Here is a 21,629-nt window from a genome sequence, read left to right as displayed (position 1 = left end):
ATGTAAATTACTGTATTTTTAGTGGGTAATTTGAAACAAATGAAATAATCTCCCTTAATTTTTACAATATGGTTGATCCACATACACGATAACACTGCATATGCAATCTCATCAGGCATGAGGATAGTCAAGGGGTAGCTAACACTAACAGAGGGGCAATGAACCAGGATCGTGCTTGGGATCCACTGGGTAATAACATGTATAAAAAGCTGCCTGTCAGTTCTGGAGTCAAGGGAAATAATCAGGATCAGAGCAAACCTCTGCTGTGTCTTACATTGATGTGAAAAAAAATATAAAAGGCGTGCCGTGCCGCTTCTGTTTCTGTGCATCTTGTGTGATCCCCCCCCCCCCCCATCAGGTGTGCACATACCGACACAGATATGTTTTCGGATTCCTGATCGGTATAAACCGCATTATGATCACTATATCATAATCAGTCATAATGTTTGGTTTTTTTTTTTATTTTCAGATAACAGCTTTCGATGAGCTCCAGGCGGACTTTAAGGTGCCCATCGATCAAGGCAATCCACTCCATGCGGTAGGTGTGCTCTTTTTTTTTTTTTTTTTTATAAATATATTGTTCTTGTGTAGCCACAATTACCAGAACTACATTATCAGCTTTACTTTATGACATTTTTTTTAAATATTAACGTTCCTGGTTACCTGTTTCAAAATAAATGCTTACATGTCAGGAAGCATTTCCATCATCTTATTAAAACAACTTTTGAAGCCTATATGAGTATTTATATTTTTAGTGATGTAATTGTTGCCTAAAATAACACGTATTTCAATAATTTGCATTTCAACCATTTTGTCTGTGTCTAACATCAGCAGTAACATTTGACTGCCACCTATTCCATGACTGTAATTTAATAATTTCAAAAGCTTAATCATTAGATTCAAGCCATGAGCCAATAATGAAAATGTAAATCTCAAAACATGCAAACAGAACACGTTAAATTCTTCTCAAAGAACATGTTAGTTTGCAACAGCTCATAAATCAATATTTAATGGTTTATTTTTTTCAAGAAGACTGCTAGCAGAGCCCAACTTGTCAGAACTTCCTTCCCTACCAGAAAAAAAAGACACTTCATTTTCTAAGAGCCACCGGGTTCTATCACTGGGTATTGGCAGTGAGCTCATGGGAAATGGGATTCCTGCAATAAACGAGATTGGGTGAATTAATTTCAATGCTGGTTTCCATAGCAACTCACTACTAACCATTTCAGTTTTATCATAATTGTGTTATGTAAAGTGAGTGCTCTGCATAATTTGCCACTATTGCCTCACTATATTCATGGCTACCTTTTACGTTCGTGCTAGCGTAGCGTAATATGTTCAATAACTTCTCATCTTTCTCATTTGTTAGCATGTCAATCATGCACAAGGCACTCTGAAATAAATGTAAATGACTGTGATCCAATCCAACCTGTTGTTTATTTTTGCATCTCTTGCTCATGTCACCAAGTACAAGTTACTTTTGCACCAAATTTACCTCCACTGCCTAATCTAGTCTAATTGCCTGCTAATTAATAGGTAGCCTAGCTTGTTGCTAGTTTGATTGTTGTTGTTATTAGTACTACCGAATTTTACAATAGACTTTGATTACTGTTGGGATAATAATATTAAAAATACCGTATTTTCCGCACTATAAGGCACACCTAAAAACTTCAAATTTCCTCAAAAGCCGACAATGCGCCTTATAATCCGGTACGCCTTATATATGGACCAATATTGAGCCACTACAGCAGGCGTGTCCAAATATATGGATTTATATATGGACAAAGTTGTAAAATGTGCCACTCATTAAAGGTGCGCCTTATAATCCGGTGCGCCTTATATTGCGGAAAATACGGTAATGTGATTGCGGTGAATCAGGTCATCTTCAGGACAGAGGAAATGCATACTAAAAGGATCAGCTATTTTTTTTTTCCACACTGTTCCTCTGTGAATTTTTTGTTCAGTTATGCCACCAGTAAATTAAACATCAGAGGCAAACTTTCTTTTCCCTGAAATGACTTTTTCTTGTACTCTGAAACACTTAAAATAATGAAAAAGGCAGCAAGATACATTTCATGCGCTTTTTTCTTCTTCTTTCAATCCCACATCTTTGGTAACTCTGAAATGAGGTAGGGTCCCATGTGACATTTTGGCATAAATGATAAATTTTTATAATTCATAATAACAGCATCCAATCATTTCCAATCAAGTGAATTAAAAAACATTAAATACACACAGATGGGGAATGAATCAAGGGCATCTCAGAATCTGTACATATATTGATATATACATAAATAGATAAAGTAATATTTTTTTATATGAAACTTCATTACCGGTAACTCGCATTTCTGACAGCAGTCAGCTGGCAAGAAATAAAAATCAAGTCACCAAATAACCACAGAACAGTTATTCTGACACTGATAGAAATACTTAATAAATAGAAGCCAAAGTTATACACAACATATTCTTTAGAACTTGCAAAACTGCGGGGAAAACCCAGAATGTGATGCTATGGGAGTTTATTTAATATTTGATGATGACGTTAAAAGCTTAAGTGAAATAGTGGCTGCTCCAGTCAGCACTTTGGCGAGTGCTGATTTGTGCTTCAGAGGCTTTTTACACATTATTACACAAGCTGAAAACATATTTTTAATACATTCACAGAATGTTTTTCTTAAATCTGTCTGCCTGCGACTCAATCAAATCCAGCAAAATGTGAGAATCTGAAACTGTGTCTACTTTTTGTCACCCAAAAATTCAATTATTATTATTTTTTTATACTTTATCTCACAGAGAGAGAGACTGCGAAACATCGAGAGGATCTGCAACCTGCTGAGGAAGGTGAGCAGCTTACAGACTATCTATTTGTTTTTATTATTAATAATATTTGTTGTTTTTATAATTTGGAAATTTGGAGTCAGTCGTGGAGCGGTTTATAATAACACACTGATGCCTCCTGTGTCTTCTTGCTTCATGTTGGACTGGTAATAAGGCAATACAAATTGAAAGGTGATATGCCCTGCAGAGCTATTGAGTGTGTGAGTGTGTGTGTTTGTGTGTGTCTGTTGACACTTTGCCTTGAGGATGCAGTTTGATGAAAAAATGAGGCCTCCTCCGTCCTCACAGTTTTAACGTGACATTATTCTCTCTGATGATCTGAAACGGTCTCTGGATCCATTTATCCATCCATCGTGTTATGTTCAATTACAGTGTTTTCCCCAAGTAAGATCAGAAAAAAAAATTCACAGCAGAAATTAATGAGTCGGTGTAAATTGTGAGCACTGTAGAGAAGAAAATCTGAAAATTTGAAATACAGTAAAGCGTGCATAATTATGACAGAGTGCAGGATTAGGTTAGCAGCAGATTGGGAGCAGTGGGAGGAAACATGAGAATGAAGGCTTATGGACTTTGTGGGCACTGGGGAGTGCTAGGACATCATCTTTCTTAATATTGTTGCTTTTCTTTCTGTTGGTTGTGATGGGGTTGATGTAGAATTATTATGAACCACATAATATTAAAAATGAATGATTCAAATCAAGTCAAGTCAAGTCAAGTTTATTTATATAGCCCTAAATCACAAACAAGTCTCTAAGGGCTTCACATATCCAAAACAAATTGACGATTATTCTCAAACATGATAGATAATGTAACTATTAATATCCTTCAAGCAATATTTTAGCAAATTTTTACAAATAATATTATGAATAAGTTGGAAACTGGAGACTAGTAAAAACTTTTCAATGGTAATAAAAATTGCTGTATTTTTTTAAAAGTGAAGACAACTTGTAACTTTAGTATTGACAGATGAAGTTGATGCACAATTTGTCTTCGGGGTGCCACGTAAAATGATTTGGCGGGCCATATCTGGCCCCCGGGCCTTGAGTTTGACACCGATGATTGACAGTATAATAATGAAAATAAGGATAAGCATTCTACAGGCTACCAAAAGAACCAAGGCATAACGCCAGTCTTACGGTTCAACTGGCGCCAAATGAACCGTTTTCCCGATTCCTTGACAAAACAACAAAAAAGACATTTTCATCGCATGGGAGACTTAAATGTCTCACATATGCAAAGTTTCCCCCAATGCATGAGGTGACTGAAGTGCCCTCAAGTGACTATTTTCCTATTCCCGCATTAAACAGAGAGTTCACAGAGTATGTTTTTATTCTGTTTTGTGGATGCCTGCGGCTGCGAAACAGGAGGTTGCCGCCTGTTTCCCCCCTCCTCTTTTATCCAGAGCTCATCTTCCCACTTGTGAACTATTCAGCTCACTCCAACTGGCACAATCACAGCATGGTGGTCCTGATTGGTTTGGGTAAAAGCTTTGGCTAATGTTTTTTTTTCATGCTGGCAAACTCACAGTTCCATTTAAAAACGAGCAGAAATTAGAACATGTGCCGTTTTTTGGCTTCCCTGATAGTGAGTGGATTTTTTTTTTCTTGTAAAGCAGCAGGGGTTTGGATGACAACATTTAGATGTTGAGCTTTTTCGGTACAAATGTGAATGTTATTCAGCAATGAGCCGGCACGTTGTCACAGCAACTGGACTCATTAAAACTCGTATTTTTAGTTTACTTGCTTTTTTCCACTTCTCCAGTTTAATGCACTCTATGGTTCTTAGATGATCAAACCAGTGACTTTCATAAAATGGATGGTTGTCTTGATTAGAAACCCAATCCCCAATCAATGTGCCCCGCAAGTAGATGGTTGTTAGAATCAGCTCCAACATGTATCGATTCACCAAGATCAAAAAGTCAGACAAGTCCAACCAGGGGGAAAGACATGACCGCTTCAGAAAAGGCTTCAATGCTGATGTTACGAAAACCCCGCTGGTGGTTGAGATACTGCTGACCCTCAGAATCAATCAATCCGCACAGTCATACTTTTGACTGCACTGTGCTAGAAGGTCGAAGTCTGCAGGGATGCTTTCTGTCTGAACAAAGCCCCCTTGAGTGCTTTGTTACAGGGATGAAATAACTAATTAAAGAAAGTGGGTTATTTAAAGGATAATTACAATGATTGAATCTGAACTTGAACAAGAGTAAAATGTTAATATAAACACTTTGAGTTTAAGTAAAAGCCAAACCGAATATTTTTTTTATTTGACAATTGATCCACAAAAATCACTCTAACCTGCTTTCAGGTATTTCTATTGATATTTAAAATTTGCTGCAGAGTGTACCCTGACTCGTTCCCAAAGTTACTGCATTTATAAAGCCAAGTAATAAATAACTTGGACAAGTAAAATGAAAGATCAAATAAAACAAATGGATATAATCACTCATAGGAAATTCCATATTTCTATTAAGACAACAAAAGTGATTCCCAGTGTAGCTTATAAAAGCACGATGTGTGAGTGAATGAGATCCCTCATGTGGGAACGGTGTAAATCAGTCATTCCGAATAATAAGCTTATGCGCAAACCACAGCGCTACGTTGCTCCCACGCAGTGTTAAGCAGGCAGGAAGTCCTCAGATGTGGAGAACACTGTGGAGGAATAGTGTCAAGATTGGAGAAAGGGAAGAGAAAGCACCAGGCAGTAAAGAGGATAATAATAATAGGAGAGGCGAAATGGGGGAAGGGAACCCCGTCTTTGATAAGAAAATAGCTGCCACTAGGAGATGTGTAAGAAATGAATATTAATAATCCCACGACTCATGCTAGAGACAGCATACATTTACAGGATTACCACTGTTTCTCTGAAATATAATTATAATTAATTAATAATTAATTCCACTCATATATATATATATATAGATTATTATTATTTTTATTTTTTTACATATACAGTAATCCCTCGTTTATCGCGGATAATTGGTTCCACAAACTACCCACGATAAGTGAAATCCGCGAAGTACGGTAATCAACAAGAAGTACTGGGCAGGCTAACGAGTTAGCGGAAAGATGCTAATTCGTGATCGTGCTAACACGCGAAAACGGACTTCCAAAGGAATGTAAACGAACATTTGGAGCAATACTACTTTGTCCTGAAGGTTACACACATGTTTCGTCAATTTAGAAGTTTTATTTTGACTTTTAAATTTTTTTTTAATTTGGAGAAAAAATCCGCGATGTAGTGAAGCCGCGATAAATGAAACGCGAAGTAGCGAGGGATCACTGTACATACGATGTGTTAAGATGGAAGCCCGCTCCAATCTAAACCCAGCCAATCAGATTTGTGAGTGATGAGTAATGGTGGTGGGTTGAAGTTCAAGAGGTTCCCACGAGATTTCCATGATGCTCTGTGATGTTTCACTACAAAGGTTCTTGACGCCGCCTCACTCTCATTCATTTTTACTGTGTCCGTCATGCATCGCATCCATCTCATAGTCTGTTCCTCATTCTTCTCTCTTCCAACTATGTCCACCCACCCCATACACACACTCGCACACCATTTATCTCCATTGGCCATAGAATGAACGACAGCTTGGCTTGCTGTTGCTTTAATCAGTGAGATTGTCTGAGACGGTGCCACTGAGGACCTGTCCTGCATACTTTGATAAAGTTTGCCAAGACACATTGAAGGAAAGATATACAGATGGTGTCTTTATCTGTTGTGAGAGAGTGAGAAAGACATTTCAAATTAAGTTTAACTGGGTTAGAAATATACTGCAAAGGATTACCCAAGTTTGAATTCTTAACTGATCTTAAAACTCTGAGATGATTAAAGAACCCAATTGATTTGGATATATTTATAAAACTATGATTATCGTAAAAATGTCCTTTGTTTGACCATAGAGGACAACATTTGCAGGATACAAATCAAATTCCTCAGTCCTCTCACATTTATTTTCTAACAAATTTTCTTCAAAAATTCAAGAAACCCACTTAACTACATTTAGTAAAATAACGACTTACATCAGGCATAAAACCCTTTCAAGGGAAAAACTCCAGATACATATATTTACAAATGGATACGATTTAAACATGCAGGTTTTTTTATTCCCTTCTACATTTCCCAGTTGACGGTGATGTTGCATCTGCTCCTCGTCTCACATCTCCACCCAAGTGTACGAAGGCGTTTAGAATGTAGCAAGGCCCAAAGCAGCTGTCCTGACAACTCATGCACAGAGGGAATTTCATCAACTCAATTGCAAAAAAGGAAACTTCAATTTCATGCCTATCAAGACTGCCCTAGGGTTCAAAGGGCATCAAGTACTGCTGACAACTGCAGTTAGATGTTTCAGTGTTTTTTTTTTTTATATATATCTATATAAAAACTGTCATATATGCAGCTCATACAATATTTAGGCAAATTTGTTTGTGGAGTTTCTTTTAACATTTAGTGAAGCTCTGTAAAGTTGAGGGTAGCAGTAGAATTGAAATTTTCTAGGTCATCACACAACACACATTCAAAGTTGTCATTAAAAGTCTGAACTTCACAAAATCCGTGATAAGAACTCGAGCTGTGCTTCAACATATTCAACAAAAAAAAAAGATTTGTGTGAACATTTCTTTCCCATACTGTCAATAATACCATAACATTGGTTATAATGCATCATTTATCAATGGACGTCTTTATGGCCAGTGAAGTAGTCCATAATAGACCCATGATAACCACATCAGGCATAGTGACTAAATCACAATGACACTATCACGCTAATTCTCCTTGAGGGCTGACGATGAAGTAACGCTTGTGTTACAGTAATGAAGTATAGCAGTGTGGCCCTGCCAAGCTATTAAAAGCAGAGTAACAAATGTGTGTGTGAAGGTCGTCTTAACGCAGCACATTAGCGTGTGCTAGTAAATAAACGAGTCATAGTTATTTATTTATTTATTTATTTATGTATTTATTCTATTTACAAGATATACATACATACACATACACACATTTATATATATATGTATATACATATATATGTATACATATATATGTATATATATATATTATTATAATAATTGCAATTATCTATGTTATGTTTACAGAATTTCATCATCAGGTGTCATGAATGACCTTATAAATCATAGATGTCAAACTCAAGGCCCGGGGGCCAGATACGGCCCGCCACCATTTTATGTGGCCCGCAAAGACAAATTTTGCATCGACTTTGTGTCATTACTAAAATTACAAATTGTCCTCAGTTTTAAAAAAAAAAAAAATAGAGACATTGCTTGCAATTTTTATTACCGTTCGTCTTTTTAAAATATTTGAGCAGATTTTACTAGTCTCTGATTTAAAAACTAGTTATTCAGGGTTAACTAAATTAATAAAATAAATAATTGAATAAAAAAAATGAAATAAATGATAAAATAAAAAAATAAAAAATTGAATAAAAACTAGTTATTCATCATATAGCCTATACTATATATAGAAGACGTCGACAATCATAATGGCCCTCCGAGGAAAACTATGACTACGATGTGGCCCACGACAAAAATGAGTATGACAACCCTATAATATACATAACTCATTGTGTTTGAAAAATCAGTCATCTTTACGGGATCACATCATCTAACTTTTATGTTTAATACCTCTCTGAGTGTAACCTAAACCCAAATTTTATTCTTCACGAGATAAAATGTAAGACAGCGCTCTTAAATTTCCCCAAATTGAATAGCACAGGGGTCCATATAATTAATATTGTCTGTGTGAGAGCAGTCGCATTTGAAAAGCTCTCTAGTCCTTTTTTGTCAGCTGTTAGTGTTGCACTTGCCCAAGCGGGTGGCGGTCTGGCTAATTGGAGTTGGAGAGGCTGAGGGTAAGATGAGGCAACCCCGTGAGGAAGTGAATGAAACGTGGGCAGGCGTTCTCATGTTGCAGTAGGAGGTCTCGGAGGTAATGAGAGGAAACACTTATGCTCTGATTTACTGAGATCCCAAATGACAAATTGTGATTTTTGCATCAAATCTACAATTGGCAAGCATCTGTTAGGTTTTTTTTTGTATACAAGCTGATACTGACCCTATAAATAACATGCCGGAGCGATCACCGACACAGCTCATTAGTACTGCAGGCAAGAACTAGATCTTGTATAGCCGTGAAGGGAATCATGATGCAATGTCATCCATATTCAGTGGATGTACTGTACCTGCTATGGAGCTGTGCATCACAAGAGCTGCTGCGGGTGAAAGAGAGGTTGGATGTGTCACTCATCATCTGCCAGAGATATCGAAATTGAAGCAGATGATGATGTGCATTAAATATAGGCATGGGAGATTCTACTGTTTTTTTTTTTTTGATAGGATGCTATACACTGAAAAAAAACAATCACGTGATTAAAATCTGTTAAAATAATTCCTCGTTTATTGCGGATAATTGGTTCCAAAAACCACCCGTGATAAGTGAAATCCGCGAAGTACGGTCACCACCAAGAAGTACTGGGCAGGCTGACGAGTTAGCGGAAAGATGCTAATTCGAGATCGTGCTAACACGGGGAAACGGACTTCTAACGCAATGTAAACGAACTTTTGGAGCAATACTACATTGTCCTAAAGGTTAGACACATTTTTCCTCAATTTAGAAGTTTTGACATTTGAATGTTTCTTTAATTTGGAAAAAAAATCCGCGATGTGGTGAAGCCGCGATAAACGAAACGTGAAGTAGCGAGGGATCACTGTATATCATTTGAATATTTTTGAGGAAATCAAAGATATTGACCACATTTCTCCAGAAGTAAATAACTTTTTTTTAATCCTTGTATAAGAATAAACTTTGATGAAATATAAAGCATTTAGACAACTAGTAATGCTCACTTTAAAATTTAAATCTTAAATTTTCAAGATTTACTAGACAGGCAACTGTATATTTACTGTCAATATCTGGCTATGAAGCAAGTTCCTCACAAAACTGGCTAATGTGATTTTCCACTGATAATGTTTCATTTACAGTGATGCTAAAACCGACAGCTGATTTCCCAGGATGCATATTTTTTTCTGTCATCAAACATCAGGGTTATAGCTTTGCGAATTACCATAAGTATAGTAATGCTGTCTATCATGCGACACCTCCCAGGAGTAAAATTACATTTCGGATTACTGCATGACTGAAACTTCGCCAGTGATACGGCTCAGTAGTGGATCAGATGGATGCTAGGACAGCCTCCGGGCACTCTAACACTGCAGCGAGGGACACAGAGCTACAGTCCCAGATGGACACGGTCCCAGATGGGCACCTCTGTCAACACACTCACTCACTCATTTCAAATAGTCGCCAAGCAATTAAATTTAATGTGTATGCTTCAGTACTCTTTCACACTCACAATATTTAGTAGGATTTCTCCACTCCTCACAGTTTGCAAAACTAAACTAGTACAGAAGGGCTTCAAGTTATATTATATTATATTATATTATATTATATTATATTATATTATATTATATTATATTATATTATATTATATTATGATGTCAGTGCAGATAAAAAGATTTTTCAGGGGATGTTTGAGAATAATTGTCTTTATTCACATATATGTGAAGCCCTTTGAGACTTGTTTGTGATTTAGGGCTATATAAATAAACTTGACTTAACTTGACTTGACTTGACTTGACTTGACTTCAAGAACAGGTAAACCCTCAGCAGACGTTCGTGGTACTTTATATTGGATGATGATAATCAGACAGCTGTTCTTGCAGATAAACAACACATGCTCAAACACGAATGAATTTCATGACACATAAGGGGACGTCACATTTGGATTCTGTTTGTTGTTTGTCCTTCCAAAGTATTTATAAAGTTGTTTTTTACACCTGGTCAAAAGCAGATTTGAGGAATATAGGTTAAAAGTACTTTATCAGTCTTTGCACTTTAGTTTGACTGTTGCTACTCATCAGACAGAGGAGAAAAATGTGAAACATATTGTGCTTGTTTTTTAATGAGCTTTTTGTTCATACGAGGAGTGGGCAAGTGTTTTTGTACTCATCCATGCATACTGTATTACAAGGGAGGAGGGGGGTAATGGATAAATTTAGGTTTGGTTTTAACAGCTTTTTTTTTTTTTTTTCCCCCCCATGTCTGCTGTTGATGGGGAGCTTTTCTCAGGAAATGTGTCCTTGTGCTTTTATAAAGGTGTGCAGCCATTTGAATAATGCATCCAGAACACACTTTACAGCAAGGGACATGTTGAAAGTCTAACTATATTATTGCAAGCACTTGCATAAATAAGTGAAGAAATATTTGTGTATTAGCCATAAAGCATAGGACAATGCTTTTTCAAAAGCTTTTTAGTATCTGCACTGACATCATAATAAAATAAAATAAAATAAAATAAAATAAAATAAAATAAAATAAAATAAAATAAAAGTAATACATTGCACATTGCATTCAGTAAAACTAATAGGAAAGAAAGTAAGCAGCTTTCACGCGTGGATCCGGTGAGGTAGTGACCCCATATAAATGAAATTTATTTGAGGCCACAGCCTTCATGGACAAGAATAATATTTGGATGACTGAATAATTGTTGTCATTATGTCATTTTGACATTTTGTAAATCTTCAGCCATGATTCGAATGTTCAATGCCGGGTGAATGATAAATTGTAAAACTGTGAATGTCATTTGTTTGAATCTTACTTTGTGAATTCCTGGCCAAGATTTATATGCAAGGAACGGCATATTTGTTTTATAACCCTCGCATGTGTTTGTGTTTTTACAACCAGAACTCAGATAAAAAAAATTTAGTTAAGCTTGGAAGGACTTTTCATATGACTGAACTGAAGCGGGTCACCAACGATGAAAACGACCTTTAAGCATCACGTGGAGGACTACTTGTTTGACCTGAATAATTATAATTATTTGGATTAAAAAAAAAAAAGTATTAACATGTTAACACATTCTCCCAGGGCTTGCGTTGTTTTTTTTTTTTTGTTTTTCCTCGTACTCCGTTGCCCTCCCACATTGCTCATAGTGAAGTAGGCATGAGTCATTGCTTATCTATATGCATCCCGTGATTGGTTGGTGACCAAAAGCTTTAAGTGGAAGATTATGAAGCTCGACAACCTGGCTGAAGCGTTAGCCATTAAGTCTCTCAAGCTGTAGACAGAAAAAAAATTCTTGACCTCTGTGACTTATTGTCCTTTTTTTTGTCTCTCTATCTCTGTCCGTCTTATCTTTTAGTTGGTGCTTCCAGAGTACTCGATCCATGTACTCTTCTGTATCATGTTCCTGTGTGCTCAAGAATGGCTGACTGTGGGCCTCAACATCCCTTTGCTCTTCTACAACACATGGAGGTGAATATTGTAGTCGTAAATATTGTCCTTTTGAATTTGGATTCGCTGATTTGAAATATTGACTAAATTTAAAATCACTGACTAAAATTATTTAATAAAAGGGGCAGTTTCTCAAAATGGGGACATGTCTTTTAGCGAGTTTAAAAAAAGTCATCATCTATCATTTTTGAATGACTGTTATATAAATTCATGCAAAAACTGGTTTAAACACCAAAACAAAGGGTGCTTCATTAATTTAGGCCTTAACCCCCAAGGGTGTATATATTCTACGTTGAAAGAAAATAAAAAAAACAGCAATCTTGCTCCCATGAATGAGCAGAAACTAAAGTATTCAGTTTCAGATAGATATTACATTTTCAGAGCCACCCCCGAAGCATCAAGTGGAAATTGGGTCACCATTAATTCTTCTTTCGCTGTCATCATGACTGTTCTTCCCGTCAGTGTTATATCGATGCAGGGCGCCAGCAACCTGATGGCTCTGAGCTCAGCTGGTTGTTGTTGCAAAGGAGAGGAGAGTCTCGGAGAGAAAACACGTCTTGCTGTTTCATTAATTGGAGACTGTGCCAGATGCCTTCTGGCTACAGATGTTGCTTCCCATGCAGCTAAGAGATGAGAAGACAGGGGGAGGGAGAGCAAGGCAAGGATGGAGAGGAGAAGGAAGAGCAGCTGGAGGCTTGGACGATGAGGCAGAAGAGAAAACATGGGAGTGATAGCTCATCTAGACAAGGTGATTTGGTGGAGAGTGGCATTGATGAAATACACACGTCTCCTCTACATGGGAGTGTACTGCATTGGCATGTGAGTGATACTCAAGAGATACTCAAATGCCTCCCGGGTGGACGGAGAATGCCAACGTTGAGTTTTAGTCATTTAAGGGACCAGCAGCCAATCAAAGCAGAAGTTTTTAGCTCCTGAAATGTAATCGTATGATATCACATTTATTTTTATTATTTTTTTTTTGTATTCTTTGGTTCCCTGCTTTATCATTGCTGTGTTTACCATTATGGCCAGATTTCAGCATGTCAAGTTAGAACTGCATAGTCAATTGCATAAAAGTATGTGATTAATCATACACTTTTAAAACTAACATATAATATATATATATATAATATGAGTGCCAACGTGGGTTTTTTTTTTTCCGGAAATTACGCGACGTTTACTTGTTATGCCAGTAAAACCCATTGTTACAAATCCTGTTTTGTTTATAAAATCGAATCGAATCGAATCGAATCGAATCGAATCGAATCGAATCGAATCGAATAGAATAGAATAGAATAGAATAGAATAGAATAGAATAGAATAGAATAGAATAGAATAGAATGCCCTTTATTGTCATTTTACAACTTAGTTGTACAACAAAATTTGGAGAGCTACTCCCTTTCTACATTACAAAAATTTCAAAAAGTATAAAGGAAGTCTAAGAATAAAAGTGGAAGATCTTATCAACTCAGGTCTATGTGTTGATACACACATGTTCTGTATCTTATCACTTGGGGTCCATTAAAAAATACATTTGCGCTGTGTGTAATGAAACAGTAAGAAAACATCTCTTTATACATTTCTTGGAATTTCTAGGTCTTAATTACATCTCGCTGGAATGGAGAATCTCCAGGATAACTCCCGAGATGCCCCCAAAATAATTCAGCTATTAATATTCCATTTGTTAGAGTCCAAAATTACATTCCTTATGGACGTGAATGAGCTTATCTTTATTTTTTACTATTTCCTTGGCAGCATATTGCATTTTATCACATCTGAAGTGTGGAACAGGTCAACTACCCGTGTCGTGTTCTTTCCCCTTTGCGGTAGGTACTTCCATTCCCCAACGGATACCAAGGAGTTGATCTACGATCCGGCTTCGGTAATGAACGGCGACACCCTCAAGTTCTGCCTGAAGGAGGCCTGGTGCAAGCTGTCCTTCTTTGTCCTGTCCTTCTTCTACTATCTCTATTGGTAAGCATCCAGAAAAACGTGCGGGAGCTGTATCGCAGGTCAAAGAGTCGATAAAGAGCGGCTGCAGGTAACGCAAGGATTCAAAACAGAACTAGACCGAGGGTACCGAATTTTACTCGAACATTTCAAGGTCTGGCTAAGTGCAACTCACTGAATAAAGTAACCATTTCTCTAGCAGTCACATGCAAGTTCAGGTGTGCTAAGATAGTTAGGGTGTACTTTTCGGTTTATGCTCGCTAATGCATGTGATGTTGAGAGAATTTGATTCTTTACTTCATTGACAAGCACTTGAAGAATTGTCATGTTTATTGAAATGTCATTTTCTTGCTCTTGTCTGATGCTGCTGATAATAATCACTACGGATTTTGTTCCATGTGTCATGTGGGGGCTGCAGTGTGTGGAACCTGGAAATATCCCTCTAATAGCTCTTACAAATGGGAACACTTAAAAAGGTACCATCCTTACATTTTTAACCTTATATTCATTTCTTTATTTGTTTTTTTTGATAACAATGCAGTGGCGTTATTCGCCATACTTGTAAATGTCTCATTTACGTGCCAATAAATACTTCTGCTGTAATCAACAGTATTTTTATTAGCCACAGTATTAGGTACACCATCTATCTAATGAGAACTACCCAAATATATGTATAAAAAAAATATTATTTAGTGTCAGCTGCAGACACATCAGACTATACATATTCATAGCCAAATTGGGTATAAGTATTTCTTTTATTGGCTCACATTTTATTGCCTAAGTGTACCTAATTTTGTGACCAGTAAGTGAATATGTGTGGCTTCTAGCTGTAAAGTGTTCATTTGATTTTTTTTTTTTTTTACAGCGCCATGTCCGAGTGTAGTTTGTTTTACTACTTACAGCTCTCTGCTAAATTGAGTTTTTAAAAATATTTATTTATTTATTTATTTATTTATTTATTTATTTATTTATTTATTTATTTATGTATTTATGTATTTATTTATTTATTTATTTATTTATTTATTTATTTATTTATTTATTCATATATTTATTTATTTTATGCATTAATTTGCTCTTGTAAGTGTGTCATAATAATGTCGATACTTTAAAAGAATATTTTGGTTAAGAAAAAAAAAATGATGCAGTGGTTGTGCTCTAAGCAACCAATGAAAGATGGTGTCACAATTTTGATCTTTGAATCTTGACCAAAACTGTTAATGAGGACGATTATGAATTGGGTTACCGTGTCAAATATCATCAACGTCCAAATTAATGGGATATCTTTTTGAATGAAAATTTCAAGAGTTGTTTTTCCCCCCACATCATACTTCTAAACTATTTTGATTCCCAAGACTTTGCTGTGCTCCTTTCTGGCATGTTAAAGTGATGGAAATACTTCAGGGGTTACTTATTTAGTCATATGTTGCATTAATTTTTTAAGCTTAGCCGTCACAAAAAGCATATATTTTTATTTCTCAGAAGTTATATCCTCGGGAAAAATACTTAACTCCTTACTAAGGCAAGTTCAAAGAAAATAAAGTAAATTGACTAAGCAAGGCTACGGTAAACAGGTTTTGCATTGGAATATTGATGCAGCCATAAATTAGATCAAATTGGGTAATTATATTTTCTGAGATGCTGGCTGGCTTGTTGTAAACATTCACCTTTAACTTGAAGCACTTGGCTTACCTCTGTCAATCTATCCTCCAGCTCATACTGGACGTACTTGGTGTTTTAAACGACCGCTGGCAGCAACAAAAGCAGCACTGAGGTATCTTTAAGAAATGCTAGGTGATGGTCACTTTCACTGAAATTCATTTTGAGATGTGATTTATTTTATTTTTTTTAGCTCTATAAACCAAAAGAAAATTGGCCACATGACATCTAACTTAACTTTATTGCTTCCAGAATTTTTTATATTGTTCAGATTTATTTCAGCACATTAAATCCAGTCATAAAAAATGATTGAACTAGATATGAAAGCTGCACTTTGTGGCCCATTTTCTTGTTACACTAACACACTCTGTAGTTTTTGCATTTGTGTTCTATTCATAATCTGGCTGTGATATTTGCACGGGATGATGAATTCAGAGGATTCACTTACTTTCACCATCTACACGACTTTTGCTTTTTAGCTGACTGGGAAAGAGGCACAATCCACCCTGGGCTGGTCACTAGCCAGGAACATTGTCATGTTGGTGTCACAATGGCTGCACAATAACTGCATTCACAAGTATCTTGTTTAGTCTGATGAAAAATGAATTGGAGTGGGCCCGCTCTGCTAGTCTGAATCTTATCATCCCAACCGTGGTGGAACGAGATGCTTTTTCAAGTAGCACCTATCGTTTTTTTTAGTTTTTGCTTTGACTTTTGAACACAGATTTGAGATACGCAGACTTTATGGTGGCAATTAATCTAATCACCTCACAACAAGCAGCAGTTTGGCAGATACCATTTGTAAAAGCTTCAAGCTGTTTATTGCTACTCCCAGTTGCATTTCAAACTATAAATAAAAGAAAGAGAGTTGTTGTGTATTCAAAGCAACTACTTTAAGCAGTAGATTGAACACAGACAATATAAAAGTACTCGTGGTCAGATGTTCTTTATCCTCTGCAAAGAATGGTCAATCTTAGTGCTGTACTGATGAGACCTGACATTATCTGACTGTCTGCACACCAGAAAGAGCAGCAAAATCATGCAATATAACAAAAACAGTTTTTTTTTTTTGTCATTCCTGTAACTTTTTATAATGTACAATATTATAAAATATATTTCTCCTCTTTAAAATATATACATAGCTTGACATGTTTTTTGGGGGGAAGGGTAAAATTGATTAACGACATTCCCATTCATTTCCGTGAGACTAGATGATTTGAGATATGAGCATTTGAGTTGTGATTACGCATTAAATCAAACTCGTATCATGGGCGTAATGTTATGTAACATTAAAAATCAGGAAATACGTCTGACTGACGTTTCTGCATAGTGAAAGGTGCACTCAGTAAAACACATTTAAAAAGCATTGTGTGACATTGCAACTGGGAAAGATAGTCAAGTCAACAAACAACATATTCAATCCGGCAGGGATTTTTTGGGGGGGAAATACAATGGCCGCACAATACACAACAAAATGGTGCAACCAGGTAGTCTACTGATAAAAAAAATTTTCCTCTGTGTTCTTTCTGTCACAGGAATGTCACTCTCCACTCACTAATTTACTTCCCTTCCCTTCAACATCGTTTCTCTGTCTGATTTAAATATTATGTTGGATGGTGTTCCAATGGGTTTTGTAAATATGGGTTGATTATTTTTAATACGCTTGCTTTTTTCTGTGCTGTTAAAATCTGTTTTATAGATTCACCACACTCACACGAATCTTTGGCTCATTTACTTGACAGATGTGTAAAGCTAATGAGACACGAAATGAACGACATCTGTCACTTCATCGTGAAGCAGCCAAGAAATTAGCTCACATGACGGAATTGTATTTTCGTCTAGGTATTAGTCGATCTGTATGAATTTATTTTCCCTGAGAAGGGTTTGGTTTGGACTACTAAATCAAACAAGCCAGAATCCATTTACGCTCTTCTAATCATGCTAGTCTTGACTTAATCAATAATTACAATTTTCAAAACAGAAGCTTATTCATCGCATATTTTCACACAACTCAAAGCAGAACTGACACGTCTCAGTTTTCAGGTTCCAGTCTCCTTCACTTCTGATGAATGTTCTTTTTTATCAACCATTTTCAAGCCGCAAAATCTTATTTACGTCCTTCTGCATTTTCAATTTTATATTCATGAGTGGACATTTAACAAAAGTGTCGCAGGCTCCCAAAGGCACTGAGGATGAGTACAGTCATTAGTCAACTCTGCTGATCTGTTCTTGTCAATTCACAGCTCAAGTGTTAAATCCACAATCTGTGACTTCTGTGGAGTCATTTTGTTGTACACCGTATTGCGGGAGGAACACACATCACTTTGCAGCTTATTGTTTTGTACCTTCTCAGTGGTATTATTTTGCTTTTTAATTGCAACTTTGTGACTTGCTTTCTTTAAAACTCCATTACCCCTAATTAAAATGCTTCTGTTGCTGAAGAATTGTTAGATAGGCCTCCAGATAAAAATTATAAATGTGAGGACCTAGACCAAGTTCGGCCATTCAAACAACATAACAATGCAAGAAAAACGTCCCGAAGCCCTTTTCAGCTCAAGTCAAGTCAAGTTTATTTATATAGCCCTAAATCACAAGCAGTCTCGAATTCTTAGCCTTTGTAGCTTTACCTTCCCAATTCCCGAAGATCTGAACCAGCATGATAACCACAGAAGCATTAGCCTCAGCTCAATTGGGCCAACAATGTTAACAGAATAAGATCGAAGCTTGATAACATCGAAAGGAATGTCCAAATGGATTTAGGGCTGAATGAACTCAGTCTTGCTCTTAGAAAGATAGAACAAATAAAGACCTGCAATCTCACTGTAATTAACTTTTATTGATCGAAAAAAAAAATTCCATCCCATACGAAAGATGGAAAATGCTAAAAAATCTTGAGAGCAATGCTGAGAAACACTATGGGACCTATTTTTGTTTTGTACAGCACTTTTCTGTGTTGATTTGTGATTGATTTAATCATTATACTACCATATTTATAACACTATATGGATATGTAGTGTTGTAAATATGGTAGTATATTGATTATTGAATATGGATATGTAGCCTTATAAATATGGTAATATTACTGAATACAGCTGATTTATGGCAAATTGAATATTGGAAATGCATATATAATATAATAATATATATATATATATATATATATATAATATCTGTATTATGAATAGATAAAAGAGATAGGGGGGTAGGATTGGAAAAGTTCCTTAACTTCTTCCTACTCCTTTTCGAGCTGTGCTAATTGTTGTTGTTTAAGTTATTTACGACTTGCTTGGGACATTTTGTTATTGTCCTGTTTTCTTTTTTTCCTTTTATATTTTACTGATATCTTTTCCTGTTTTTAAGCTCGAAATAAAATTGATAATTATAAATAATTTCAAATAATGTCAGAAAACGACATTTCTTCCGCACTTTATCTTAGTACAGTATAAATATCGTATCTTAATCATACTTGAACAATCAACAACAAAAATATCCACTCAATTTCTTTTCCCTCGTTCTTGTTCTTGTGTTTCAGTATGGTCTACTCCCTGGTTACCTCATAACTGACTGAAGAGACAAAAAAAAAGCCTCTGGATACACAAACTGCCATTTTTACAAGAGTGCTTTTTTTTTTTTTTTTTGCCAGAGACATAAACGCTTCCCTTTCAACTCGAAAGGGATTCATGCTCGACTATACATACAAAACTACCATTCACAGTTTGATTGGTCAGAACGAGTTGATGTGAACTCTTGCATATAAACTCACGTGAACAGCTTCCTCTAGATTGGTGCAATTAATTTACTGTTTGGTAGCAGTGATGGTAGCGCACAGGATGAAAAGCACAGTAGCATTTGCACAGTTTGTCTCAGGCACAGCAGATCCAGCACGCCCATCCCGCTTCGGAACCTCACCTACCGTAGCAACAGTGAGTCAGAAACGGAGGATGCGTGGATGAACTGGATCACACTGCGAAAGAAAAAATAGTTTCGGGGAGGCACATAAATACATTATGACGGTATGGTGGGCATTTTGATGTACTCTTCGTCCAAAGGCATTTCCAGTGGAAACATATAGAGCAAATGCCTTCATGTTGTTTTCGTGTTGTTCTATGAGAAACGTTTCTAAAACTCCCAAATAAATGATCGACACACACATTTGCACAAATCGTGTATTTAATCTTGCACAATGTTTGCGATATTGGGCGGTGTGTTCATGATGATGTATGATGAAGTCAGACACATCGATGAAGGTCTTCCATTATGTAAAATTTCAAACAGGGAAGCTACTGTATGTTACAATTTTCTAGTTCTATTTCAACAAGGGACCAAAATTCTCTTTGGATACTAATTTATTACGTCAAGTGTGAGATTTTATTGCATCCACGTTTAGCTTACTGATTATTTCTTCCAGTGTTAAGAATGATGAATGTGGTAGAAATTGACATTTTGGAATGGAATCAGTCACACATTTTGAATCTAATAAAAGCAACTGTAGCAGCTGATGTAGGCCACACCTCCACTGACACAAATCACACCACCTATGCTTGCTATAACACAATTCCCTTAAAGTAAAATCTTACTTAATAGATTACATAACAAATATGTAATTTTGTCAATGCAGAGCGGATGTTTCCCAAATATAGTTTGCATCCTCTGTCCTAGTCCAAACACCTCCCGTTCCCATTCTCGTCATCAACACGGAGTAGATTGGAAGTCCTGCATTTTTTTTTTCTCCCCACCCCCCCTGTATTTTGTCCTATTCCAATTCTGGCATTTTCTATCCTGACTGTGTATGTGACTTTAGATATTGTTTATGAAATAAACTATTTTAAAATCAAAAGTTTATGTTGTTTTGTGCATTATATTGTAGATATAAAAATGTATTCAGTAAATATATATATATATATATATATATATATATATATATAACAAATTGTAGATATAAAAATATATATAATATATTCAATAAAAATTATTCAGTAATTGTTTTATATATATATATATATATATAGTAGATATAAAAAAATATATTATATATATACTATATTGTAGATATAAACAATTATTCAGTATTTTTTTTTCTTTAAAATATATATATTATATCGTATATTTATATATATATACTATATATATATATATATATATATATATATATATATATATATATATATATATATATATATATATATATATATATATATATATATATATATATAAAATGAAGAAAAAGGCGGATAATGATTGTTGATGCTGATATTGATATTGAAGATTGGTTCAAGCAGGTGTGACTGAAACCAAGAGATGATCTGATGTACGCCTGTGTGTGTGTGTGTGTGCGCTTGTGTGCATGTGTGTGTCCAACCCGTGGCAGACGCAAGGTGACAGATTGGTGACAACCTGTCTTCTGACTATGCACTCCATAGCAATTTTATGTACATCATCATAATTGAAGCAGACAGCCGCTGCTTACCTTCCGACCCATCATCATGTGCACGTGTTTGTTTCTGTGTGTTGGCATGAATTTCGATTTAGAATCCCCACCTCCTGCATTAGCCCCCCTGTCTCTTTTTCCAGAAGTCTTTGCCAGCATCAAGCTTTCATCTTAAAGCTGCGGAATGACACTGAGCTCTTGTCCCGCGGCACTGGCACACAGTGCTCAGCTTTCTGGAACCTCAGGTCTTTCCGTAGAACTTGTCTGTTTCCTCAGCTTTTCACAGCACGGAAACCCATTTTAATCCCCTTCTGCATAGAACTGAATCCCACTCATACATATTGATACTTTTTTTTTCTGTGGAGAGAAAAAAAAAAAGGCCCAGTAAAAAAAAGACTTTGAATGCTATTCTCAAGTATAAATTATAAATGATAAATCAAGTTGCTTACAGTGC

General features: G+C 36.0%; 1 protein-coding gene across 5 annotated transcripts in view; it reads left to right on the top strand.

Annotated features, from left to right (window-relative positions):
* cnih3 (cornichon family AMPA receptor auxiliary protein 3) overlaps positions 1–20,584 on the top strand; it is a 54,474-nt gene extending 33,890 nt beyond the window's left edge. For 2 of the 5 annotated variants that reach the window (XR_007488796.2, XR_007488794.2), the window contains exons 2-8: positions 470–538; positions 2,794–2,841; positions 12,050–12,162; positions 13,969–14,115; positions 14,510–14,567; positions 15,802–15,862; positions 19,280–20,584. Coding sequence is in view for 2 of the 5 variants with exons in the window: in XM_049756614.2 (XP_049612571.1) it covers positions 470–538; positions 2,794–2,841; positions 12,050–12,162; positions 13,969–14,115; positions 14,510–14,537 (405 nt within the window). In the remaining 3 variants the exon portion in view is untranslated. Of the gene's footprint in view, positions 1–469; positions 539–2,793; positions 2,842–12,049; positions 12,163–13,968; positions 14,116–14,509; positions 14,568–15,801; positions 15,883–19,279 lie in introns of all 5 variants that reach the window. The other 3 variants (XR_007488795.2, XM_049756614.2, XM_049756615.2) reach the window with 3 other exon arrangements.
* The last annotated feature ends 1,045 nt before the right edge of the window (positions 20,585–21,629 follow it).

This window comes from Syngnathus scovelli, chromosome 20 (assembly GCF_024217435.2).
Source record: "Syngnathus scovelli strain Florida chromosome 20, RoL_Ssco_1.2, whole genome shotgun sequence".
Lineage (NCBI taxonomy): Eukaryota > Metazoa > Chordata > Actinopteri > Syngnathiformes > Syngnathidae > Syngnathus > Syngnathus scovelli.
The sequence above is the reverse complement of the archived record's forward strand: the minus strand, read 5'-3'. Positions and strand labels throughout refer to the sequence as shown.